The following is a 27850-nucleotide window of genomic DNA, read 5'->3' on the forward strand; positions in this document are numbered from 1 at the left end:
ATGTTAATAAAATGAAAAATATTGTGTCTACTCCTTGCTTCTTCAAATGAGATTTAATCATTTGAAGGGAACCATAGCTATAAGTAGCTTATAGACATAAAATATGGTGCCCTGTATTCTCTGCCAAATAATAATACCTCCTACTTATGTAACATGAATAGTTTACAAAGTCCTGTCACATGCCTCATTACATTTAGTTCTGTAACAGTCCTGAGAAGTAGATTAAACAAGTATTATTGTGTCCATTTTGCAAAGAAAGAAACCAAAGTATTAAAGATATTTTGTACTCACCCTAACTTAAACAGCAGATTTGAGGAGTCAGGTCTTCTGTCCAGTACTCTTTCCGCTACTGTATAAAACTGCAAAGCATTGTTTCCTTTAAAAATAAAATAAAAGAAGCCACAAGCAAAATGGCCTGTTAGCATGAAGCCAGAATCAGCAGGTTGAGGACTGGCCTACAATTCACAGCATCACCACGAAGATTGAGCAAGGTGACCCCCATCCAACTCACCCTCCAACCCCAGTTTCCAGAAAGTATATTTGGACACAGTCAACTTCAGACGAAGCATAGTTTGATTACCTTTTTTTCTACCCTCACTTCATCTCAAGATGTAGCTTGTTAGAGATATCATTAAAGATGGGGGTTGGGGAAGAAGGGGTAAAATCTGAACCAGATTATAGAACAGTCTAGGCAGGTAAAAAAAGAAAAATCTGAGGTACTGAACAGAGCCAGAAACACTGAGTATGGTCCTTTCAAATAATGGCTCATATTTTCATATTTAAATTAGAATATTCTGATAGATGTGGGAAATTTATTTTACCAGGATATTTTTCAAAGTTTCTTCCTAAAATAATTAGGGAGAAATTCCAACAAGATTTGGGGAGTCGGTTTCTTTCTTTGTCTCTCTCTCTCTCTTACTCACTTGCCTTTGCTCTCTTGGTCACTGAACTTGGGAAAAGCATTGTTTTCATTGATTAAGAGAAGTATGGATGTCAGGAAACCTGGCACTGTAATTTTATTAACTAACTTAAGCTAGTACCATAATAAGAAAACACCCTTTAAACAAATTCTTAGAAATGAGTGCAAGCAACATAACAATCTAGGGTGGTTCAGCACACTTCGTTTCATTTTCTAAAAGGCTCATAAACACTTATGACCCGCAAGGTATATATAGATTGTGGCTCCTCCTGGAACCGAAAGTAGGGTCCGGTTGTTCACTGCTCAAAAGCCAATAAAAAAGCAAGGTTGGTGGAAAGGAAAGTTTGCTTTATTTCGGATGCCGGCAACGAGGGGTTGGGGGTACAGGGAACCCCCGTCAGAGGCCCACTCCCCGCCTGACAACCAGTGGGCAAGAGCTCTTATAGGCTGAGGGAGGCGGCTACAGTCAGCTCTGACAGGCATCTTGAAATTGATCATGGGTGGTCTGATCAGCGTCATCTTGATTGTTTGAGGTACAGTTAGTCTTCAGTTCCAGGGTCGGTTTGTTTCCAGTTCTTTGAGGCAAATTCTCGGAATTGTGACAGCTTATGTCATGGCTACAGCCTGGTCCTCATGTAGTTAACTTCTTCCACCTGATGGGGCTTTCAGTATCTGTAAGACAGCTCACAAGTTCACAGGATATGGCTCAGAATATTATCTGTAGCCCTTGAGAAGGAACTAAAGGCCCTTGACTTTGCTTACTGACTAAACCATTATTGTTTTGTCCTGTTTGACTGCTTTTCTTTGCCTCTGCATTTTCTCACTTCTCTGATTAAACTTATTCTTTGGCTAAAGTTCTTCCACAGACAAAAGGCAGGCTGCGGACATGGCCATGCAGACTATAGGGCCCTGCTCCATTTCACTCCTTGCTTCCCCTAATGAAGTTCAGATTCCTTACATGATCAGATTTTTATCTTGTTTTCCTTATTCCCCATTTTATTTACCCATTCTTCATTTTCACAAAACATTTTTCCTCTTCCTCGTGTGTATCCTGCACTATGTTGCTTTCATGCTTTGGTTATGTTGTCTCTTCTACCTGCTGTGGCTAAATCTTATTTCTCCTTTAAGGCCCAGTTATACTGCCACTTCCTCCACCCAACTTTCCCTCTTCCTCCTCTGCATAAATTTTATAAGTACTTTATCAGGACCTCTCATATGTCATTTGTACCACCACACAGTTAAAGAGTATGTCTTATCCATTTTCCAGCCTATAAGCTCCTCAACATCAGAACTGCCTTTGTTTCCCTCACTCTCATACATAACAGTACCCCCCTCCATAACTGTCTGCAGTATAATAGGGTAGAAAAAGCATGAGCTTTGAAGTCTGACAGCCCTGATTTCAAATCCTTGCTCTATCATTTATTAGCCATATAACCTTGGGCAAGATACTTAACCTCTCTGAACCTCTGTTTCCTCATGCATAAAATGGAGACAATAATACCCCTTCTGTTGTTACAGCATTAAGTTAAGTGAGAAAGCAGGCAGAGAGTTCCTAGTATTGTATCTCAGACATGCTAGGTCTTAAAAACTGGTGATGGTGCTGGTAGTAGTGGGCGTACTTGTATTTTAGAAGCCACTTTATTGCTTCAGTTTCCTCAGTCACATAGAGAGCAGGAAGAATTTTCTGACATACCACACATGCAAGTATTTAAGGACTACTTTGAACCAGTTTGGAAACTGTCATAATTACTTGAAGAAAAGTACCTCATGAGTTTACTACAAAATAATGGAACCCTCCTTTAAGTACTGTTAGCAAGCATGATATTCTGCAGTGTTGAATTTGCTAGGTTAACCATAGCCTTAGGTGATTTTTAGATAGCAATTCTTTCTTTAGTGTTCTCCTTGATTGGCTTCATGAAATCTTTTTATCTTGAAGAATTTGGGGCTTTCTTCTTATTGCTACAACATAGAGTATATAATGTGTAGGTTCCACACCCAGAATGACAGGGCAACCTAGGGATGTTGTCAAAATGGCCATCAAACTACAAGAATTGTGGGTCACACCATAGGGAGAAATACAAAGCGTGCTCTGTTGAGGGGCCTGGGGGCAACATCAGTCAACCTTGTGCTAGTCCTGAAGTCCATGTGAGGGGGAATGAGGTAAAAGTGAACAGGAGCACAGACTACAGCCAACAGGTGGGAAGCTGGAGCCCCCAGAAGAGAAGCCATTCATGTCCCTCAGTAACTATTTATATATTGTAATTGTTTCTTGTGCTCATTATTAATAAGAATGGAGAAACATCTGATAAAAAGCTTATCAGAGAGTCTATACAATTAAAAACTTCATTAGTAAAAGATAAGACAATTAAGCCTAATTTAAATCAATTTAATGTTTAGTGTTCAGAACCTGTTTTTACCAATCTAAGTTCTCTTATCTCTTAATTCATTAGATAAGTTCACTTAACTTTATTTGAGTTGATTTTTAATATAATATATACTTTGTGGTAATTAATTTATGTGATGTTATGACTATAAGTTATTACCAACATGGCTGCTGTTTGAATTATAAACTCAACAAAGCAATATATAATACTCTAAAAAAAAAAGGCAAAATTTTGTATTTGGAAAGGAGTGGGGCTTTCAAAACAAGTTTGTTTTTTTTTTTTTAATTACTAATATCTTAAGGGAAAGTAACAAAAGTAAAAATTAAGAAAACTTCTAATTGGAGAACTACACCTATATTGGATATTCATGCAATTTTATAAATGGTCACACTGTACTGTAAATGTACAGTCAGCCCTCCATATCCATGGGTTCCCCATCCACAGATTCAGCCAACCTTGGGTAGACCATATTTTGGGAAGAAAAAAATTCCAGAAAGTTCCAGAAAGCAAAACTTGAATTTGCTGCACACCAGCAACTATTTACGTAGCATTTACATTGTATTAGGTATTATGAGTAATCTAGAGATGATTTAAAGGATATGGGAGGATGTACAGGGAGGATATACATAGGTTATATGCAAATATAAGGAACTTGAGCATCCTTGGATTTCAGTATGGGCATTGGGGGTCCTGGAACCAATTCCCCACAGATACTGAGGGACAACTGTATAGAATTTCAAAGTGATTGTTAGATTGTAATGACATATATCTGCAGTGATTATGTACTACAAAGAGAAAGTACACATAGCAGTGTATATAGAGAGGAAACAACATTGGGTTATCAAAAAATCTGGTTTCTGATATTCCTAGCTTGGCACAATCATTTAACCTCGCTGAGCCTCAGTTTTATCATCTGTAAAATGAGCAAGTTATTACCCTCTAAGAACTTCTTAGTATTAATATTTTTGTCTTGTGATTCTGGACATATTCCTTTTGTACTAAATTTAAAACTTAAGATTAAATAGCCAATAGAATATGAATATATAGACCCCCCTAGATATGAACTATCATATATTCACTAGCCATCCCTCCTGGAAGTGCCTAATGGAAAATACAACTGAAAATCAGTATTTTTATAGTTTATATTCCAAAATGGAATACAGTCTGAAATTGTGGATAAATTTAACTGTTTTATAACTTGTTACCTTCACATTTCTCAAATCAGCTAATAGAAAAACACAGAGGAAAATATTCTATATTTCTTTTTTTTTTTTGGGTAATTATTTATTTATTTATTTTTGGCTGTGCTGGGTCTTCGTTTCTGTGCGAGGGCTTTCTCTAGTTGCGGCAAGTGGGGGCTGCTCCTCATCGCAGTGCGCGGGCCTCTCACTATCGCGGCCTCTCTTGTTGCGGAGCACGGACTCCAGACGCGCAGGCTCAGCAATTGTGGCTTACGGGCCTAGTTGCTCCGCGGCATGTGGGATCCTCCCAGACCAGGGCTCGAACCCGTGTCCCCTGCATTGGCAGGCAGATTCCCAACCACTACACCATCAGGGAAGCCCCTGTTACTTTTTTTTGAGAATTATTTTAAGCTCCAAAATAACATGAAGAAATGAGTCTAGGATGAACAACAGAGAAAGAAAAATTAAAAATTTGTGTAAATGTAGACACTTCCACTTAACGTTCGGTGCTGAAGCATACCTCAGTGTTCAATGTTCAAGCATATTATTTCATGTAGTCCCTAAATTATTTAACCACTTTTGACTAATTTTCATGAAGCTACAAAGGCTTATTTTGACCACCAGATGGAGCCAGCATTGTTTGATTTGTAGAATTAAAAATATGCTGAAAATAAAAATAGGTTAAATGAAATTAATAAATTGCAGAAAACTTTTAGCCCAGTCTTTGCCTAAACTTCTGCCTACTCTTCATAAATGTGCATATAGATACCTCCATTATATAATTTCTTTATTGTGAATTAGTTTTTATTTGAGCAGTTTCATTGATAGAAAAACCAGTTTTCTTCTTATTCACCTTTTAAAGATATCATCTAAGCACTTTCAATTATCTTCAAAACAAAATTAGTACAGTTTCACTCAATAAATATTATGGATTATAACTATGAATATATTATATGTAGGCTCTCATTTTTATGTCACAGAATATTCCCACTGTTACCATTTCTATAATGGATTTTCTTACTAAAACAAACCGAAAAACAGGCATTTTGCGGTGGAGGATATGTAGTTTATCCCCAGTAGCTCCTCAAGGAGATGAAGCCTCAATGAATGGCTACATTCAGTCAATGGCTACAATGAATGGCTGCAGCTCTTACAGGGATTCTACTCAGAAAGCTCAGTGCTCAAGGGCTTAATCAGGGATAATTGCCTTCAAGTTGACTTTTACTCCTCTCACCTCTATTTAATAAGTGTCAGAAATCATCTAATTCCTTACAACTCAACTTAATTAGGCAGCTATCTACAGAAAAAGTATTTGTACACTAGGGGCCTAACCCCCTACAAGGCCCTCAAGGAGCCATTCTATCCAGCAAGAGCTATAAGGCAACCATGCACACTGTTGTAATTTAAGATCTAAAAATGATCACTCTGTTCATTTGTCCATTCAGCTACTATTTATTGAGTACATACTATATGCAAGGAATATACTAGTCCACAAACAGGGCACTGTCCCTGCCATTTGAGTTTATAGCCGAGGGTGGCAGTACAAAGAGGTAGTTCTGATATAATGAAGTTAGCAGCTACAAAGTGTTTAAAAATTCAAATGAGGACAATATATGATTAATTATGGAGAATCAAGAAAAGCCATAAAGAACTCTTTCTAGGAAATTATTTTCATTAACCCACTGTTTGGCAGACTGCACTTCCCATTTATTATGGTCTGGGAGGAATTCAGGACCTTTTTTTGGTAGGACTTTATTTCATCAGGACACATCCAGTATGGTGACCTGATGCCTTTTTATGTCAGATTGGAATATTTTCTTCTAAGTTTTCTTGTATTTCAGACATGAAAAAGAAATAAGCAAGCTGGTTAATAGGTTGTACTTTAGAGCTAGACTGCATGGTTTCTTATGCTTGTGTTTATAATCCCTGAGATAAGTTACCTAACCTCTTACTGCCCTAGTTACCTTATCAGCAAAATGGGGTTAATAATATGACTTCCTCATAGGGTTGTTGGTTATGAGGATTAAACAAGTAATTCAAGGTACTAGTATCTGGCACATAGTGAGTACTTGAAATGTTAGCTATCATGTTAGCTATTTTCAAGTCTGGTACTTTTCCTACAATTAATTTAAGATCTGGTATGTATAAAATTTGATTAAAACATACTTTGTAGCTTCCAGAAAGTATGATGAGATACAGAGTATGATGAGATGTCAGTAGCTTTGGTATTTTTCTATATCCACTAAAGTCTGTCCCTTTTGTTTTCAAATGTTGTTTACTATTATCACTAGTAAACAACATTTACCTTTATTTATATAAAAGTTTTTATTTATTTTGGGAATTTTTCAAAAATTTCCTTGAAATAGTGGATCTAGATCTATTTAAAATCATTTATAAGTAGCTTTATTAACAGTTTCTGACACATAATAATCGCTTACTAAAGTTTTTTTAAAAATGAATGAATGTGCAGCTACTTGAAGCTTTTAGCTCCTTGAGCTCTGGTACTGAGACAGTAGAGGGTATAAGCCCTTTTATCTATAAAATGAGATTTGTAATAGATGGATACCATTGGTTCATTAGCTAAGTAATCAGTAATTGAGTAGTCATCACTTCTTTATGCTCAGAACAAAAAGGTTTTGTAATGAAGAGATTCAAGTGGAGCAAAGATTATGTTTCTGACTAGTTCTTAGGGAAGAGTTAGAGACATTCTTTATATCATGCAGGGGGAAAAGTGCAGTATTGAACCTTTAGTCTCACTACAGATCGTCACCAAAACTAGGAGTCAGAACATAAGTTTTAGCCCAAGTTCTGCTGCTAATCCACGTGGGACACTAGCTAAGTTCTAGTGCTCTAGCAAACTGACGCTCTAGTAGTAAATTGATGGTTATAGTGTTGTTGGACATTCTTGTCACCAAACCCTTTTATATATATTTCCTAATATTATCTCAGAGGTCACTAAGATATTAAAATTTTTTTATTCTAACACTATAACATAGGTAAGCTTTAACTCCTCTCTAGGTGGCTAATATTCTACCCAAGAATCAGCAACGTAATACTTACAATCAATGGCTTGATTTCTTAACTATTTTTACATATATTATGTTTATTTTACTCTTTAGATTACTTTCTAGAATGAAAAGCCTGCATCATGTATGCTTTAGATATCATTCATAGCATTTCCTAGAGTGTCAGGCATGTGGGCAACACTTACTAAATTTTATTTTCTGAACTGAAGTTTTAATTGAAGACAGTAGGGCACAGTGTGGGATTTTAGTATCATAGAGACCTGGGTTCAAGTTCCAGCTTTAGTATATTCTAATTGTGGTCTTATCCTGTTTCCTAATTTGTAAAATAGGTTTATAGATACTTTCTTCATGGATAGTCAAAGAACCTTAGCGTGGTACCTAACATATAGTAGGTTTTTAGTAAATGTTCTTTTTTCCCCCATTCTTCATTCCTATTTATTTAGCATATATTTTATAGAAATTTCAGTTAATAACAAATAGTTGTCATACTGTGTCATTATTTATAAATTATCATCCAGCATATATTGAGATTTTTAAGAAAAGCAGAAGTAGAGTACTCTGTACTTAAACTGATTTTTTTCAAACTCCTTTAATATTTTATTAGCTAGTTTTATGTGACTAAAATCATCCAATCACTTATTCAATTTTTGTTTATTCAGGGGCATTCAAATACATGAGAAATGAATGTGCTACTTCCTGTTCTGGCAACATGGACTGAGTTAAGACAGAACTTTCTCCTTCTACAAATATATAGAAATTCTGGATAAAATATGATCCAGCCCAATTTAAATACTTAGCTAAGCTTGAAAGATACAGAGAAGGGGCTGGCAGGGTGAGGGAAAGTGAAGGTGGGGGGGGGGGGCGGGGAGAAAGAGAAGATAAGAAAGAAAAGAAAATTCCTACGTACCAGAAACAAAGGTGAGGCATAACCAGAGTATCAGGTGGGCAAGTTGACACTATAGTTGCCCAGGGGGATATTGGAACCAGATGTAGGCTCTGATAGCTAGAAGCTGAGGTTTTAATCTCACACTTGGACAGAGATATAGTCTTGGATCAAGAGACGAAGGAACTAAAAAAACTGTCCACCTGGTCAGGAAGGCCACAAAGAAGCATGTCATTTTTCAGAGCTATATGTGGGAGGAAAAAAAAAAGTCTATCATAAAAAAAATCAAAACTCTAAAACTCTACAAGGCACAGCTATAAAGTCTGAATGTACACTGCCTATATGGTACAGGAATCCTAAGCCAGGAAATTAACTTGGGGAAAAAATGGCTGTGCACTAATGGAACCCCTTAATTTCCTGGTAGAAACAAATGCAAAAGCTCTCTGTAGGACTCCTTACATAATCCTGGGTGCCAAGGATTCCTATGGAGCATGATGAAGATGTAGCTCTAGCTGTAGGTACACACACAGTCAAAAATTAGAAAACACATGGGGAAATAACCATTCTGGGGAGAGAGTCACAAGACATAATAGAAGGATCCCCAAGAATAATCTGAAAGATAAAACATAACAAGTGTCTAGAATTTTAAGCTATGATTATTAAAATCAGTGACTCAGTTTATATCTTAAAAACTGATTAGATACAACTAAACAGAGAATTAGTGAACTGAAATATAGAGCTAAGGAAATTACTCATAGTGTTGAGAAATAAAAACATGAAAAATGAATGTGCTGTGAACATTTGATCACAGTATAAACAGAAGTAGTTTATACTGATATGATACACCCAGTTAGGAAATAGAAGAGTTGACCATATTTTTCACACAGTTGATTTTGTGCAGCAAATATCATTGCATTTGACTCTGTGTACCATGTAGAAGTGTTTGGGTTATAGTTTCCATGCAGTCCAGATGGAACCTTAGCAGGCTTAATCCTGGTATCACAGATGTATATAATGAAAGGTCAGCTGATTTCACAGCTATTCTCAAGCTGTTTGCCTATTCATTTTGTCTAGAAATAAAAACAGGAGGAGAGGAAAGACATCCTAAAGCCAGACAATTAAAAATCTCAGAAGACTAAGATAGAGAACCCATTGTGAAATGATTACCACAGTCTAGCTAATTAACATATCCATCACCTTACAGAGTTACAGTTTGTGTGTGTGTGTGTGTGTGTGTGTGTGTGTGTGGTGATCAACTTTCTTAGCAAATTTTAATTATACAATGCAGTATTATTAACTGTAGTTACTATGCTGTACATTAGATCTCCAGAACTTTTCTATCCCACATAATTGAATCTTTGTACCCTTTGACCAACATCAAAATCATATTAGGTAAACATAAAAAGACTACTTGTTTCTTAGTTCACACATTTTTTTTAACTAGACAATCTCTTGAACAAAATGACTGATTATTAATACATTACACATTACTTATTTTCCTCAAACTAGGTAACAAAGAGGCAAGCAACAAACCAAGGCTTGAATAGAAAGATTATTGGTATTCTTGATTTCAGCTGGCTCATCTTGGTTTGCCAGCCAAAGATGAGAAGAGATAGGTTTTTGGGTTTTTTTTTCCTTAAATCACAAATTTTCATTAATATATATAAATGTAACATACTGTAAAATATTAGTACTTTTTTTTTTTTGAGGCAAACCTGTATTCTGTGAACCCAGATGTTAGCTAATCTTTGTTTGTATGGAATTATTGCAGGATCAAATCCATAGATTTTTTTTTCTAATTTCTAATTTAGTAAAAATTATTTCTATCTGCTCTAGGTAACTGTCCTGATTTTTTGTTAGATATATTTATATTTTATGATGCCATTAAATTGAAATTGTTTGTTGTTGTTATTATTTTAACTGGGGAGCAAAAGTGGCAGGTAATTGGAAAATCAACCAATATTGAAAGATTATATCTTATAAGGCAAGAGAATAATGTAAAATAGTATTGCTGAATTTTAGGAATACCGTACTTATTTTAAAAGTGAGATGGGGGGAGGGTTAGGGGGAGGGATAGTTAGCGAGTTTGGGATTGACATGTACACACTGCTATATTTAAAATGGATAACCAACAAGGACCTACTGTATAACACAGGGAACTCTGGTCAATATTATGTAACAACCTAAATGGGAAACGAATTTGAAAAAGAATATATACATGTATATGTATAACTGAGTCACTTTGCTGTACACCTGAAACTAACACAACATTGTTAATCAACTATACTCCAATATAAAATAAAAATAAAAAAATAACTGAAGAAAAAAGTGAGATAGGTGATTTTATAGTCAAATAAATACAGTTGAGAACAACTACAATAGTACAGTATATAATAAAGATGTTTATAAAATTGGTTGATAAATTAACATCAATCACTTTCTAATCTAGGTAATCATTGTGGAGCTTCAATAGAGCCTTTTTACTATTTAGCCTAAGACTATTCTATTATTCCTCAGAGGAAGAGGCTGCTCCAGATGGTGCTGTTGCAGAATACAGACGAGAAAAGCAAAAGTATGAAGCTTTGAGGAAGCAGCAGGCAAAGAAGGGAACTTCCCGTGAAGACCAGGTAACTTCACAAACCAAAATCCATACGCAGTTCATTGCCTTTTAATTGTCTTCAAGTGTTGTTAATGGAGCCTAATTTGATTATACACAAGGGGAAACATCACCTCTTAAAAATGGAAAAAGATATATTAATATAGGGGTGAAGTGACAAGGACCTTGGCCACTTAAGCAAAGATCCAGATGATAGAGTTCTTTCCTGACATAAAGGCATAAAGCCTAAAACTTTTAGATTTCAACCTTGTACTCCCTTATTAAACACAGGAAGGAACGTAGTAAAACCACATTTTACCAGATACTCAGGTAGAACCTTTGACTAAGTGAATATTATGAGATGGGGTGATTATAAATGATGAAGGTATCTCTTCTGAATCAGCATCTCACCTGCTGCCTAGGCAGCTCCACTTGAAATTGTACAGTGCCTGTAAATAAGGCACTTTGTCCGCTAGTTGACTTCTACCATAAATAATACCACGAAAGTCTGCTTACTGAAAGTCATTCCTGAATCTTTAAGTAGTAATGTAAGAGGATTGTCAGAAATCAAGAATAAAAAAAGACAGGAAGCGAGCTCATCAGTTTGAGAGTCAACACCATGCAGCACTTGGCACTTGATAAAATGAATCTCTTCAGCAGCTCTTTATGTTGAAAAGCTAGGGGGCAGACCAAAATTACTTATATTCGGTGCTGCCATATATACATGAGAACATGCCATTTTAAGCATATAAATAAAATAGGCAAAATAAAAGTAAATTAAAAAGCCCAAGCCTGTTTGAATAAATTAATCTAATCGGGAACTATATTATAAATGACACCTAATTACTTGTAGGGAAGATCATGCATCAGTGCCCAGAGTGAAAATAATCGTAGGGAAAATTCAACAAGAATTCAGGTACAGGAAATTGTAATTACAGAGAACTAACATGTGCAGTTTTCAAAAGAAATGGCACATCAAATGAAATTAAGAAAAAGTACTTTATTAACTTGTTTTCATGGAGTCACAAAGTCCTCTGAATGTACTACCAAAAGATGTGAAGGATCACTCTTATTCTTGCATTCCTCTTTCTTCCCTCCTAGTAAATAATTATTAAGAATCTACCATGTCCTAATCACTGTATTTGGTGGTAAACGAGGTAGAAACATCCCTGTCTTCTCTGAGCTATCAGGAAAAAGAGGCAGTTAAGTAATACTAATAAAAGGGGGTGAACATTATGACAGGTTAGATACAGGAAACTATGTCAATGTATAACAGTAGGACCTAACATGGCATAAGAATCTGGGAAGGCCTCCCTGAGAAAATGATTTGTCAGCTGAGCTTTGAGGGTTGGATAGGACATAACATGGCTAGACTAAAGGGACAGTATATGAGGAGTCTTTGACCTCTTTTGCAAAGAACTAAAAGATGTTAAGTATGACTGGAACTTAGACTAAGAGAAAGAAAGAGATGAGGCTGGAGAGGTAAGCAGGAGCCAGTTCACACAAGATATTTTTGAGCCATATTATGGAGTTGAGATTTACCCTAAGAGCAATGGGGAGCCATCGAAGGAAGGAGGTGATATGATCTCATTTGCACTATGGGAAGATCCCTCCAACCTGGCTGCAGTATGGAGAGTAGACTGGACCCGGGGCAGGACTGGCAGCACAGAAGCCATTTGAGAGACTCTTCTGTGTAGATACGCATGCACAAAGTGTGCCAGGGCAGGCCCCTTCAGCACAGCTTCTTCATGCCGGACGGCTTGCTCTGTGCTGAAGAGCATGCTGTTAATGGTTGGCCCTTCATTCCTTCAGCAAAAGCCAGAAGACTAATTCCCCTGGAGATGCCAAACAGAAATGCCTCCATGCAGATCCTATCTTCTTCAACCTATATTGTGCCCTATTTTTTTTGTGGTGTTAGCTTTTCTGCCTAGTGTCCTTTCTTGCCTTTCGAATGCAACTAGAGAAAGTCCAATCTTGAATATAGGAGAAACTAAGGAAGGCCGAGAGGATGTTGTTTGCCATAGTCCCAGTCCTCCTTCTTTGAGCAAATGCCAATAGCACGTTAACTGGCTCTAAAAACAGACTGCCTTGCCACTTTCAACTCAAAAGAATAAAATCCAGGTCTAGCGCAGTTTTCTAGGAAGTTTTAAAATTTCATTCCACTAAGAGGTCTCCTTTGTTTTCATTTTTCTTTATGCCCTCAGAAAAGACGTTTCCAAGTGTGTGAAAATCCATCATCAAAAATTGATGGGGTTTGCTTTTAAGTGATAGATAGATAGATAGGTATAGAGATATAGAGATACACATGTAGAGATATATATTTATATAATATATAGATATATACACACACAGAAACACTTAAGAAGCCTTGAAGGATATATACCAAATGTCCACAATGGTTACTTATTCTTAGTGGTGGGATAATAGATATTTTTGTTTTGCTTCTCTTTGTTTTCTAATATTTCTACAATAATCACTTTTCTTATTATAAAGCAAATACAATAAAAGTTTGTAGGTGAAAGGTTTTTTTAATGAATAAGGTTTTAAAACAAAGGATGTTTTCTTTATCTGTTAACATTGTTTGAAGAGCTTAGTCCTATAATTGCTACTCTAGAAAAAGATAAAATATCTAAACCCTAACATGCTAGCAGCCCTCAGAATGCCTATGAGGATATTCTATAGAATTTATAATGTTTCCTTAAAACTCATCTCGTTCAGCAACTATGGTAATGTATATATTTTCCACTGTTGTCCATGTGGGCATTAAATTTTGCAGAAACATATAAGGCACTTTTCACTATCATTTTTTAGCAATAACTGCCTTTGTTTCTTGCAGATATTTTGACATCACCTGTCTTTATTGAGCTTAGGTTCTAGACCACCAAAACCTACTTAATTTTTTCATGAACCATGGTCTTAATGATATTTTAGATAAATTCTGGAGCCTCCAAGTTACCGTGATTCTTTATTATATTTGTTATTCACATATTGAACCATCACACACATTTTTCCTTATGAAATGTAAGTACAGTTGGCCCTTGAACAACACAGCTTTGAACTTTGTGGGTCCACTTATATGTGAATTTCTTTCAGTAAATACGTACTACAGTTCTAGACCAACTGCAGTTGGTTGCATAACCACCAATGTAGAGGGAGAGCTGGCTGTAAAGTTATGACTGGATTTTCAACTGCTCAGAGGGTTGGTGCCCCTAACACTCATGTTGTGTAAGGGTCAACTGTATTTTAGTACTGAATTCAATGTACCAGCGTCTTAATTAGAAACTTGATTTTTTTAGACAAGGTAGTACTTTATCCCATCTCACAGTTATGTACTTTTTAAAACTATAGAATAAAAAAACATTTCTCTAATTTCTGATTCTCTGCTCAAATTCTGAAGCAAACTGTTAAGGTATAGCCAGGGGACAATGTGATTAAAATTTCAGGCACCTGCTGTTTCCTCTTACCTACAAAGGGCATTGGAGCCAAAAATAAAAATATCAGAGAAATAGTCCCTTTTTTACAAAAACACACTCAACGTGATATTTATATCCTACTTCTTTCACTTAACAACAGAATATAATATTTCATGTGTATAATTTTAGTAATAGTGTAATCACATATTCACTGCTTTTTACCAAATTTATCTAGCTCCTTATTAATAGACATTTAACATGTTTCCATTTTTCAGTTGTATGAATATTGCTGCAGCACACATCTTTTGCATAAGCCATTTTCAGTGTTTCAGATTATTTTTCTACATGTATTCCCAGGATTGGAATTATTGAATCAAAGGGAATGATCATTTTAAAGTTTCTGATATGTATAAAAAACTTTCCAAAGATGTCACTCCAATTTACGCACCTTCCAACAATTAACATGTTCATTCATTTCACCTTCCCCAACATTGACATTTTTATATTTTTGGAAATTTGTTCAATACTATTTGTTTTTTGGTGTTTTGTTTTTGATTTCACATGTCTTAGTGAACTACCTCCCTATCTTGTGGACACTAAAAACTTAGCTATTAGTAAGCATGCATTTTAAAGTTTAAACATCTTCTACATAAACAAATTTATTTTCCCCAAATCGAAAATAGTCACATATCCCTGAGGGAAAATGTCAGTGCAAGTGCAAATGGGGCAATGTCAAGGTTTGTGAATATCAATCACTGTTGCAGCTGGAAGGCAGTTTTGTTATTTTCCTTCAAAATTAAAAAAATTAAGTGTTTTACATCCTGGAAGGATATTTTCTTTTCTGCCAAATTTAAATGTCTCTTCTGAAATTATATTTATCCTTATCAGGAAACTTAGCAGTCTAATTGTTATTTCAGACCCTTGCGCTGCTGAACCAGTTTAAATCTAAACTCACTCAAGCAATTGCTGAAACTCCTGAAAATGACATTTCTGAAACAGAAGTAGAAGATGATGAAGGATGGTAAGGCCTTTGATTTCTTTATATTACCATGAACAAACAAGCTCAAAGCAGAGACACTATTAGGATATTTCTACTATATCATCCCTTTTTTTTTTCAGACTTTACCTTCAATTATACCCTCATCATTATAGGGCCTCAGCACCCTTTTACTTCATTTCAGTTCAGTAAGCATTTATTTAGTGCTTGGTGTATTCCCAGTATTGTGCTAGCCAGTAGAAAATACACAGGAAATATATGACCCTATCCTTGCCCTAAATAACTTTCTAATATTGTGGAAAAGATAAAAGACTCAGGTTAAACAGCTAGAAAACAGCCTTAAAAGATTCTGAGTCATTAACTTTTTACACTTTCCCACAAACATTTTAGAACTCATTAGTCCATTTCATAATCCTACTAAGTTCCTCTTCAAATTATAACCTACAGGATCCTAGCAATACATGCATAGTTAACTTATTTTTATCTTTGGATATTTTTCAGCTTTTTAAGACACTGATAAGAAATAAAGGGATTAATGACTTGTATGTGTCCTGTGCTTAGCACTTTATCCTATGCTGGCAAAAAGGAAAAAAAAAGAGTAAGCACTGTGCTTTTCTCTCCTCACACTCCTCTGCCCTCCAGCTGACTCCACATGTAGTATATTAGGCCTCCCCGCACCTAACTGCCTCCACGCCCGCACTACACCCTGGCTCAGGCACATGGCTGCGAGCAAGCCAGTGGGTCACCCCCCACACATGACTCACCCTCTGGAGCCTCTGAACTGTCACATGTGCCATTACCCCAACCCAGAATCATAGCCTCACTCCTCTCTGCCAAACAGCATCTCTCCCCTATTTCAAAACTCTGTTCAACACTCCCATCCTCCAGGAAACCAGTCAGCAAGATTTGTTGAGCACTCACAAATCTAGAGGGTGGAGGAAAGAGGGCTGGAACACATATTAAAAAAGACATAAAAACACTTATTAAGAAAACATTTAAGCAAGTAAGGCTCTGCAACTATATATAACTTTAATCAAAAGGGCCGGGTGATGATGATTTGAATGGGATGAATCCTACCTACCATACGATCCTGGAAATACTTGTATATTTCTCGATACGTGATTTCTGTATGATCTGGGTTATGATGCCAATTTTTGTAAAACCCTAGGTCTCTTTTAATAGGTTTCTATTACTTATGTGTATTTGTCTATACTTAAATTCAAAGTCGCTTAAGGCAGAAGCTGGCTCCTCCCATAGTTCTTTGCCAAAGGTGAAGGCTCAGTGAGTGTTGAATGACCCATAGAGATAAATGCACATTGCACAGAAACACTTTTCTTTTGATATGACTGGACAGGTTTAGTTTTATTTTGGATTCTTTGAATGTCTCAAAATATCTTTCAAATGTTTTGGGTTCAGCCACTACACACAAAAAAATGTTTTGCCAAGTCCTCTTCCCCTTATTTTTGAATCCATATGCATTTTTTAAGGAAATATGATCCATGTGTTTCTGATTCATTTACACTTAACTCATCAAGATGGTGTTTTGTGAGAGCAGTTTGATGCCCAATAAGTTTTTTTAACCTTTTTGTAAGCCATTTAAGTCCTTTTTTATTGAACAGGAAAGTCACCAACAAATTTAAACCCAGAAGTTTCATTTGAAACTCAACCCACAGGATTCAAATTTACTTTCAACTCGGCAAGACCATTTACCTTCCCAAGGTCCTTCCTAGTCCCCTGGTTCAGTGTCCTCTCATTCTGAATTCCTCATTAGCGTCAGATATCAATTAGTGTTTTCAAAAGTGTCATTCTTGTTTTTGATGTGATTTCACAATACAATCAATGTTCTAACATCCTCATTAGAGAGTTAACCAAATGGGGAAACTTCACCAGATTGGGGGGAAAAAAAAAAATCACTGGTCAATGACATTGGCTAGTTCTCCATCTGGGGAACAAAAATAAGTGGTAAAGGAAGGGGAAATAGGGTAAAGGAACCCTTACCAGGGGTTCCTTTCTGCTTGCAATTGCAGTCACCTAACCAGAAAGTCAGAACCCTACATTATGTACCTACATACTTTTTGTATATTTTTTTAATCTAACATCTAATTAAAGTACCTTTAGTATTCTTACAGAATGCATGGGGGCACTTATACACAGCCTTTTTGTTGCACTGGAGAATACTGAAATCTTGTAACCTGATAAGCAACAGCATCACTTCTGTTCATAAATAAACCGGTTCAGCTTTATCAAGTCTCTGGTGATTTAGGTCATCTCTCATGAAGTATACTCCACTCAGAAAAGAAGTCTTGTATTCAAAATGATTTATAGCAAATATTATGACTTCATGGCATGTGCATGTGTGTTATGCATAAATTACATGGTTCCCAGACTATTTTGTAGGTCACGCTTGCCGCTTTTCTAAGAAGTGAAAGTCAGCCAGTGCTGTACTACACCGTCAGGGTCTGTTATCTGAGGTAAAATGATTGCTTCTAAGACATTTTTATGTGTCCACATGAGTGACCACACATTGAGGGATCATTTTCATTTTCTGTCAAGATAGAAACCATTACCAATTTGTTATGTTTTCTTTTACTTGGCAAACTGTTCTATTCACATTTTTGGCTGAGCTGCTGTATTGGCATAGTATACAACAGACATTTGGGTACCATTCAGCAGCATTCTACTTTTTATGCAAAAAAAAAAAAAAAAGTCGGAGGGGGAGAGAAAGAAAAGAAATATGATTCTATTGTAAACACTGTATATGGTGTTTGCTAATTATTCCCAGATTTCACTGTCTAACAAGGCATTTAAGGAAGTGTTATTAGTAGATCTAAGCTCAAATGCATGATAGAAATTTTTCACTCAAAATTATTATCATTCTTCCTTGGTTGGGATATATACTGCCAATATTTGATAGTGGTAGTGACGGGCACCAGACTGTAGTATAGCAGCTAAAGGGGGCTCTTTGCCACTACATTCCTTCATCCCACAGCATCACACACTCTTATAGCTATAGAAAACTTCAAACATGGATTTTATAAAACCAATTAGATACATAGCAGGAGTTATCAGCCAAAGGATTCATATGACCATGTGGATGAAGTCCATATGCCATTTTGGGTTTGGTTAGATAAAGCTTGGTTAGCTCCCAAAAAAAGTTTTGAGAGCTGTCTGACAAGGCAGTAGAGAGACTTGTAAAAAAGAAAGCCACCTGCTCCTTACACAACAAAATTGGCATTCTAAGAGGAGGGAAAAAATTAAATCTATGAGACTAGACTGCAGTCTTGTGAACATTAACTATTCACTACTATGTTCCATTGAAAATTCTTTCCAGATTGTTAACATAAAACTTCACAACAAACATACAAGATAAAATAATAAACAATATAAATGTCTATCTGCCTTCCTCCCTTTTCCTCTTCTCCTCTCTCTCCCCTTCACCACTTTCCCTTAGTACATACAGTATTCAGTAATATAAGGATAGGAAAACACTAACAATTGCATGGTTGCCTCAAGTAAATATTTTCATTTTTTTATTATATAAAGAAAAGATATTCACTGTAGAAAAACCAGAGTATAGATCCCACAAAAGAAGTAAATTAAATCACCTGTGATCCCAAACTCAACAATAAATACTATTAATTTATACATATATATATATATGTACCCTTCCACATACTTTTATGCATATTTTAAGCAGAAATGATATCATATAATACTACAGTTTTATAAGTTGCTTTTCTTCCCTCAGCAATATATAGTGAGTACTTTTCCTTGCCATACGTAATTTTATGATATACTGTTTGAATTCTGTACTGTGACCATATAGTATTCCATTATATGCTGAACCATGGTTTACTTGATCAGCCCCATGTTGTTGGATATTTAGGCTCTTTCCGGTTTTTATTATTATACACAGCACTGTAATGAACATCCTTATATCTATGTCATTGCTGCTTTTCTCAGGATAAATTTCTAAAACTGGAATTGCTTAGTCAGTGGGTATGCATGTTAGGCTCTGCTAAATATTTTCAAATGGCCCTACCAAAATGTCATTCCAATTTATACTCCCAAGTAAATATCATTTTTATGACTTGCTTTTAGGGATGTTAGGATCATAAGAATTAATTAAGGTACTTTGCAGAGTTTAGTGAAAGAGAATAACATTTTAGAAGAAATGCTTTGCCCTTGTAAACTTTTAAAAAATACACAGTCTGGTTTGCTTCTGTTTTTAATATAGCTGGTACAAATTACCACGTAACTCCTCAAGATCATCAGCTCTAAGTATTCTTGTTCTTGGTGCTGAAAAAGTCTCCAAGATAATCCTATGGGTTAGAACTTTATGATCTAGATTTTTTTTTCAGTTTTATTACTGCACCTTGGCTTGCATTAAAAATCAGTCTTGTCTATCAGCCAGACAGTTTGTTTCTGCTAAAGACTGGAGTTCTGAGAACCAAGTTAGCATAGCATGGAAGCAACAAGTACCAGTTGTCTTGAGTATCCAAAACAGTGAAAATTTAATAATGCAGATGTTAAGAAAAAAAAAAAAAGATTATAAACTGTTAGACCCATTTAGACCTTGTTATAAGATACCATTAAAGGACATAGCCTCATTTCATTGTTTATACTGGCAAAGCTTTAAACACCTTTTATATGTAATACTATAGTTACAGATGTAATACATATTGTATATGATTTGGTCATGTATTGAGTGAAAGGGGCTGTGACAACAAATGAATATTTTAATTATAGTCCCCACTTCATTCAAGCAGGACATTGCCAGGCATAGGTAACAAGCTGGTGTAGACAAACACAAATACAGCTCTAAGGAGACTGTGAGACTGATGAAAGCCCAGGTTAGCCAAGTGAGAGACCTTTACCCTTTAGTGTAGGTGGGACAGCAGGTCTCAAACTGTTGGTCTCTGGACCACTTTTATACTCTTAAAAATTACTGAGGACCCCAAAAAGCTTTTGTTATGTGAAATATATTTATTGATATTTACCTTATTAGAAATTAATACTAAGAAATTTTAAATCACTTCAAAATAACAATAATGAACCTATTACATGTTAACATAAATAACATTTTTATGAAGAATAATTACATTTTCAAAGCAGAAAATATAGTGAGAAGAGTGGTATTATTTTTCATATCTCTAATGTCTAGCGTAACAGGAGCAGCTGGATTCTCATATCTGCTTCTGCATTTCACTCTGTTTTGATCTCATATTTACATCATGTGTTCTCTGAAAATTTTCACTGTACATTCATGAGAGGATGAGAATAATGAGGGCAAATAATGTCTTAGTATTCATACAAAAATAATTTTGACGTTGCAGGCACAGTGATCCCCAGTACTTTGAGAACTGCTGGGTTATAGCATCTCTAGTCATTGTGTGTGTCATGATGGTCCTTATTTATCAGAGGTTATGACCCAATCTGTAGGTCCTGGGAAGCTTCATTCCAGATCCTGGTTTGTGATCCTTGTTCTCAAGCGATACGAAAGTAGTGCTTTCTGAATTAAATGTGCCCAGCACCATTGGCCTAGACCTGTTACAACACAATTCTTACCACTTCCACAGCAACCCCTTACTGGCCCTCAGCTGCTTTGGAATGGTCTGTGGCATGCCAGTTTGATTTTATTGTTCTTGTTTGTTTTTCCCCAGCTCAATTACATTGAGATATTAATATATAACATTGTTTAAGTTTAAGGAGTACAATATAATGATTTGATACACAAATATATTGTGAAATGTGTACCACAGTAAGGTTAGTTAACACATCCTTCACCTCACATAATTACCATTTTGTTGCTGTACCCCCCAGAACTTATCCATCTTATAACTGAAAATTTAAACCCTTTGACCAACATCTCATTTCCTCCACCCCCTAACCCCTGACAACCACCATTCTACTGTTTGTTGCCATGAGTTCAGTGTTTTTGGATTCCACATATAAGTGGGATCATAAACTATTTGTCTTTCTCTATCTGGTTTATTCCATTACTTAGCATAATGCCCTCAAGGTTTTTCTTCTATAGGGTTGGCCATAAGATCTTATGGAAAAACCTGAACGAACTTTTTGGCCAACCCAATATTTTATGCCTGAATAATATTTCATTGCATATATATGTATGTATGTATGTATATATATATATATATATATATCTCACATTTTCTTTCTCCATTTATTTGTCGATGGACACTTAGGTTGTTTTTATGTCTTGGCTATAGTGAATAATGCTACAATGAACATGGTAGTGCAGCTATCTCTTTAAGATAGTGATTTTGTTTCCTTCAGATATATACATAGAAGTGGGATTGATGGATCATGTGGTAATTGTTTTTAATTTCTTGAGGAACCTCCATACTATTTCCACAGTGCTATACCAAATTACATTCCCACCAACAGTACATAATGGTTCCCTTTTCTCCACATCCTCACCAGCATTTGTTACTGCTTCTCTTTTTGACAGTAGCCATTCTAATCGGTATAGGGTGTTATATCATTGTGGTTTTGATTTGTATTCCCTTATGATTAGTGATGCTGAGCATTTTTTCATGTACTTGTTGACCATTTGTATGTCTTCTTTGGAGAAATGTCTATTCAGATCCTCTGCCCATTTTTCAGTAAGATTGATTTTAATTGCTTTTGAGTTACGTAAGTTCCTTATATATTTTGGATATTAACCCCTTATCAGTATATAGTTTGCTAATATATTCTCCCTTTCATTTTGTTGATTTTTTTTTTTTCCTGCGCAGAAGCTTTTTAGTTTTAAATGTAGTCCTGCTTCTTAACATTTGCTTTTGTTGCTGTGCTTTTGATGTCATATCCGAAAAGTCTTTGCCATGACCAATGTCAAGGAGCTTTTTCCTTTTGTTTTCTTCTAGGAGTTTTACTGTTTCAGGTCTTATGTTTAAATCCTTAATCATTTCAAGTTCATTTTTGTGAATGGTATTATATGAATTAGGGGTCCAATTTCATTGTTTTGCATGTGAATATCCAGTTTTCCCAGAACCATTTGTTGAAGAAACTATCCTTACCCCATTGGGTATTATTGGTTCCCTTGTCAAATATTGGGTTGGCGATAAAAGTTCATTTGGGTTTTTCTGTAAGCTGTTACAGAAAAACCTGAATGAACTGTTATCGCCAACCCAATATTAGTTAACCATATATGCATGGGTTTATTTCTGGGTTCTTGATTCTGTTTCACTGGTCTGTGTGTCTGTTTTTATGCCAGTACCATACTGTTTTGATTACTATAGCTTTGTATTAGAGTTTGAAATCAGGAAGTGTGATGCCTTCAGCTTTATTTTTGTTTCTCAGAATTGCTTTGACTGTTCTGAGTCTTTTGTGGTTCCATACAAATTTTAGGATTTTTTTTTTATTTCTGCCAAAAAAATACATGCCATTGGAATTTTGATAGAAATTGTATTGAATCTATAGAAGACCTTAGATGGTATAGACATTTTAAAAATATTAACTCTTCTGATCCATTAGATATCTTTCCATTTATTTATGTCTTCTTCAATTTCCTTCATCAGTGTCTTACAGTTTTTGGTGTATAGATCTTTTACTTCCTTGGTCAGATTTATCCCTAAGCATTCTTTTTTTATGCCACTGAAAATGGGATTTTTAAAATTTCTTTTTCAGATAGTTCATTGTTAGTTTACAGAAATGTTTTGATTTTGTACATTGATTTCATATCATGAAATTTTACGAAATTCATTAGTTCCTATGGCTTTTGGATGGAGTCTTTAGAATTTTCTATGTATAAGATCATGTCATCAGCAGACAGAGAAAATTTTACTTCTTCCTTTCCAATTTGGATACCTTATTTTTTTTTCCTTGCTTAATTGTTTGGGCTAGGACTTCCAGTATGGTGTTGAATAGTTGTGGTGATAGTGGGCACTCTTGTCTTATTACCAATCTTAGAAGGAAAGCTTTCAACCTTTCAGCACTGAGTATGATGTTTGCTGTAGGGTTTGTCATATATGGCCTTTATCATGTTAAGTAATGTTCCTTCTATAACCAATGTATTAAGAGTGTTTATCATGAAAGGATGTTGAATTTTATCAAATGCTTTTCCTGTGTCTATTGCGATCATGCTTTAATTTTTTGTCTTTCATTCTATTAACGTGGTATATAACATATATTGGTTTGCGTATGTTGAACCATCCATACATCTTGGGGACAAATCACACTTGATCATGGTGTATGATGCTTTTAATGTGCTGTTGAATTCAGTTAGCTAGTAGTTTGTTGAGAATTTTGCATCCATACTCATCAGGAATATTGGCCTATAGTTTTAATTTCTTGTAGTGTCCTTATCTGACTTTGGCATCAAAGTAATTCTGGCCTCATAAAATGAGGTTGGAAGTGTTCCCTTCCCTTCAGTTTTTTGGAAGAGTTTGAGAATAATCGATTCTTCTTTAAATGTTTGGTAGAATTTGCCCATGAAGCCATCTGGTCCTGAGCTTTTCTTTGTTGGGAGGTTTTTGATTACTGATTCAGTCTTTTTACTTGTTATTGATCTGTTCAGATTTTCTATTTCTTCATGATTCATTCACACAGTAGTCTCATGCTCCATTGTATTTCTGTAGCATCACTTGTAGTGTTTCCGCTTTCATTTCTAATTTTATTTGAGTCCTCTCTCTCTTCTTCTTGGTAAGTCTGGCTAAAAGGTTATCAATTTTATTTTTCAAAAAAACCACCTCTTAGATATGTTGATCTTTTCTATTATTCTTTTCTCTATTTCATTTATTTCTGCTCTGATCTTTGTTATCTCCTTTTATCTGCTAACTTTGGCTTAGTTTGTTCTTCTTTTTCTAGTCCCTTGAGGTGTAAAGTTAGGTTGTTTATTTGAGATCTTTTTTTGTTTGTTTAACGTATGCATTTATCACTATAAATGTCCCTCTTAGTACTACTTTTGCTACATACCATAAGTTTTGCAATGTTGTGTTTCCATTTTTATTTGTTTCAAGATATATTTTGATTTTCCTTTTGATTTCAACTTTGACCGATTTGTTGTTCAGGAGTATGTAGTTTAATTTCCACTTATTTGTGAATGTTCCAGTTTTCTTCCTCGTCATTGATTTATAGCTTCATATCATTGTGGTTGGGAAAGACACTTGGTATGATGTCACTGTTTCTAAATTTGCTAAGACTTGTTTTGTGACCTAATGTATGATCTAACCTAGAGGATGTTCTGCGTCCACTGGAGAAGATTGTGTATTTTCCTGCTGTTGGATGGAATATTCTCTATACGTCTGTTAAGTCTTTAAAGTATAGTTTAAGCGCAAGGTTTCCGTATTGATTTTCTACCTGGATGATCTATCCATTGTTGAAAGTAGGGTATTGAAATCCCTTACTGTGGTTGTATTGTCATCTATTTCTCCCTTAAGATCTGTTAGCATCTGCTTAATATTTTAGGTGCTCTGATGTTGGGTACATATATATTTACAATTGTTATATCCTCTCAATGAATTGGTCCCTTTATCATTATATAGTAACCTTCTTTGTCTCCTGTTATCATTTTATCCTTAAAGTTTATTTTGTCCGATATAAGTATAGCTACCCTTGCTTTCTTTTCATTTCCATTTGTGTAGAATATCTTTTTCCATCCCTTCACTTTAAGCCTCTGTGTGTCCTTGAAGCTGAAGTGAGTCTCTTGGAGGCAGCATATAATTGGGTCTATTTTTGTTTTTCCATCCAGCCATTCTGTACCTTTTGATTAAAGAATTCAATCCATTTACATATAAAGTAATTATTGATAGCTAAGAATTTACTATGCTTAATCTTGTTAGTGGTTTTCTGCCTGTTTTGTATGTCTTTTGTTCCTTTGTTTCTTGCTGTCTTCCTTTGTGAATTGATGATTTTCCATAGTGGTGTACTTTGATTCCCTTCTCTTTATCTTGTGAGTATCTACTATAGGTTTTTGTTTTGTGGTTACCCTGAGGCTTACTTGAAACATTTTGTAGATATAAAAGTCTATTATAAGCATCTGATAACAGTTTAACTTTGACCACATACAAAAACTCTGCTCTTTTACTCCCCACAAACATTTTATTTTTGATGTCACAATTTACATAATCTTATATTGTGTATCCAGTAACAAATTATTGTAACTATAGTTGTTTTTAGTACTTTTGTCCTTTAACCTTTAGAGAGTTAAGTAGCTAACACACCACCATATTACAGTACTAGAGTATTTTCAATCTAACTATATACTCATCTTTACCAGTGTGTTATATGTTTTCATGTTACTAACTAGCATCTTTTTGTTTCAGCTGAAGAATTCCTTTCAGCATTTCTTGTAAGGCAGGTTTTGTGATGATAAACTCTATCCATTTTTGTTTGTTTGGGAAACTTTTTATCTCACCTTCACTTCTGAAGGACAACTTTGTTGGGTAAAGTATTCTTGGTTGGCAGTTCTTTCTTTCAGCCCTTTAAATGTATCAAGTCACTGTCCCCTGGCCTGCAATGTTTCTGCTGACAAATCTGCTGATAGCCTTATGGGGGTTCCCTTGTATGAAAGAATTTTTTTCTCTAGCTGCTTTTAAAATTCATTTTCTTTTATTGTAGACAGTTTTAATATAATGCATCTTAGAGAAGATTGTTTTAAATTGGAATTATGGGGTGACCTATTAGCTTCATAAACTTGGATGTCCAAATCTCTCCCCAGATTTAGGAAGTTCAAAGCCATTATTTCTTTTTTTTTTTTTTTAACATCTTTATTGGAGTATAATTGCTCTACAATGGTGTGTTAGTTTCTGCTTTATAACAGAGTGAATCAGTTATACATATACATATGTTCCCATATCTCTTCTCTCTTGCGTCTCCCTCCCTCCCACCCTCCCTGTCCCACCCCTCCAGGTGGTCACAAAGCACAGAGCTGATCTCCCTGTGCTATGCAGCTGCTTCCCACTAGCTGTCTACCCTACGTTTGGTAGTGTACACATGTCCATGCCACTCTCTCACTTTGTCACAGCTTACCCTTCCCCCTCCCCATATCCTCAAGTCCATTCTCTAGTAGGTCTGCGTCTTTATTCCCGTCTTGCCCCTAGGTTCTTCATGACCATTTTTCTAAGATTCCATGTATACATGTTAGCATACGGTATTTGTTTTTCTCTTTCTTACTTCACTCTGTTTGACAGACTCTAGGTCCATCCACCTCACTACAAATAACTCAATTTCGTTTCCTTTTATGGCTGAGGAATATTCCATTGTATATATGTGCCACATCTTGTTTATCCATTCATCTGTTAATGGACACTTAGGTTGCTTCCATGTCCTGGCTATTGTAAATAGAGTTACAATGAACATTGTGGTACATGACTCTTTTTGAATTATAGTTTTCTCAGGGTATATGCCCAGGAGTGGGATTGCTGGGTCGTATGGTAGTTCTATTTTTAGTTTTTTAAGGAACCTCCATACTGTTCTCCATAGTGGCTGTATCAATTTACATTCCCACCAACAGTGCAAGAGGGTTCCCTTTTCTCCACACCCTCTCCAGCATTTATTGTTTGTAGATTTTTTGATGATGGCCATTCTGACCAGTGTGAGGTGATATCTCATTGTAGTTTTGGTTTGCATTTCTCTAATGATTAATGACTTTGAGCATTCTTTCATGTGTTTGTGGCAATCTGTATATCTTCTTAGGAGAAATGTCTGTTTAGGTCTTCTGCCAATTTTTGGACTGGGATGTTTGTTTTTTTGATACTGAGCTGCATGAGCTACTTGTAAATTTTGGAGATTAATCCTTTGTCAGCTGCTTCATTTGCAAATATTTTCTCCCATTCTGAGGGTTGTCTTTTGGTCTTGTTTATGGTTTCCTTTGCTGTGCAAAAGCTTTTAAGTTTCATTAGGTCCCACTTGTTTATTTTTGTTTTTATTTCCATTTCTCTAGGAGGTGGGTCAAAAAGGCTCTTGCTGTGATTTATGTCACAGTGTTCTGCCTATGTTTTCCTCTAAGAGTTTGATAGTGTCTAGCCTTACATTTAGTTCTTTAATCCATTTTGAGTTTATTTTTGTGTTTGGTGTTAGGGAGTGTTCCAATTTCATTCTTTTACATGTAGCTGTCCAGTTTTCCCAGCACCACTTATTGAAGAGACTGTCTTTTCTCCACTGTATATTCTTGCCTCCTTTATCAAAGATAAGGTGACCATATATGTGTGGGTTTATCTCTGGGCTTTCTATCCTGTTCCATTGATCTATATTTCTGTTTTTGTGCCAGTACCATACCTTCTTGATTACTGTAGCTTTGTAGTATAGTCTTAAGTCAGGGAGCCCGATTCCTCCAGCTCCGTTTTTCGTTCTCAAGATTGCTTTGGCTATTCGGGGTCTTTTGCGTTTCCATACAAATTGTGAAATTTTTTGTTCTAGTTCTGTGAAAAATGCCAGTGGTAGTTTGATAGGGATTGCATTGAATCTGTAGATTGCTTTGGGTAGTAGA

The 27850-nt window shown here is 35.6% G+C and overlaps 1 protein-coding gene across 2 annotated transcripts in view; it reads left to right on the top strand.

Moving 5' to 3' along the window:
* The window catches only part of CWC27 (CWC27 spliceosome associated cyclophilin), a 239792-nt gene that overhangs the window by 162856 nt on the left and 49086 nt on the right, over nucleotides 1–27850 (top strand). For both annotated transcript variants that reach the window (XM_059916470.1, XM_059916471.1), the window contains 2 exons: nucleotides 10911–11020; nucleotides 15320–15423. In XM_059916470.1, the coding sequence (XP_059772453.1) occupies nucleotides 10911–11020; nucleotides 15320–15423 (214 nt within the window). The remainder of the gene's footprint in view (nucleotides 1–10910; nucleotides 11021–15319; nucleotides 15424–27850) is intronic.

This window comes from Balaenoptera ricei, chromosome 3, assembly GCF_028023285.1.
Source record: "Balaenoptera ricei isolate mBalRic1 chromosome 3, mBalRic1.hap2, whole genome shotgun sequence".
NCBI classification, from domain to species: domain Eukaryota; kingdom Metazoa; phylum Chordata; class Mammalia; order Artiodactyla; family Balaenopteridae; genus Balaenoptera; species Balaenoptera ricei.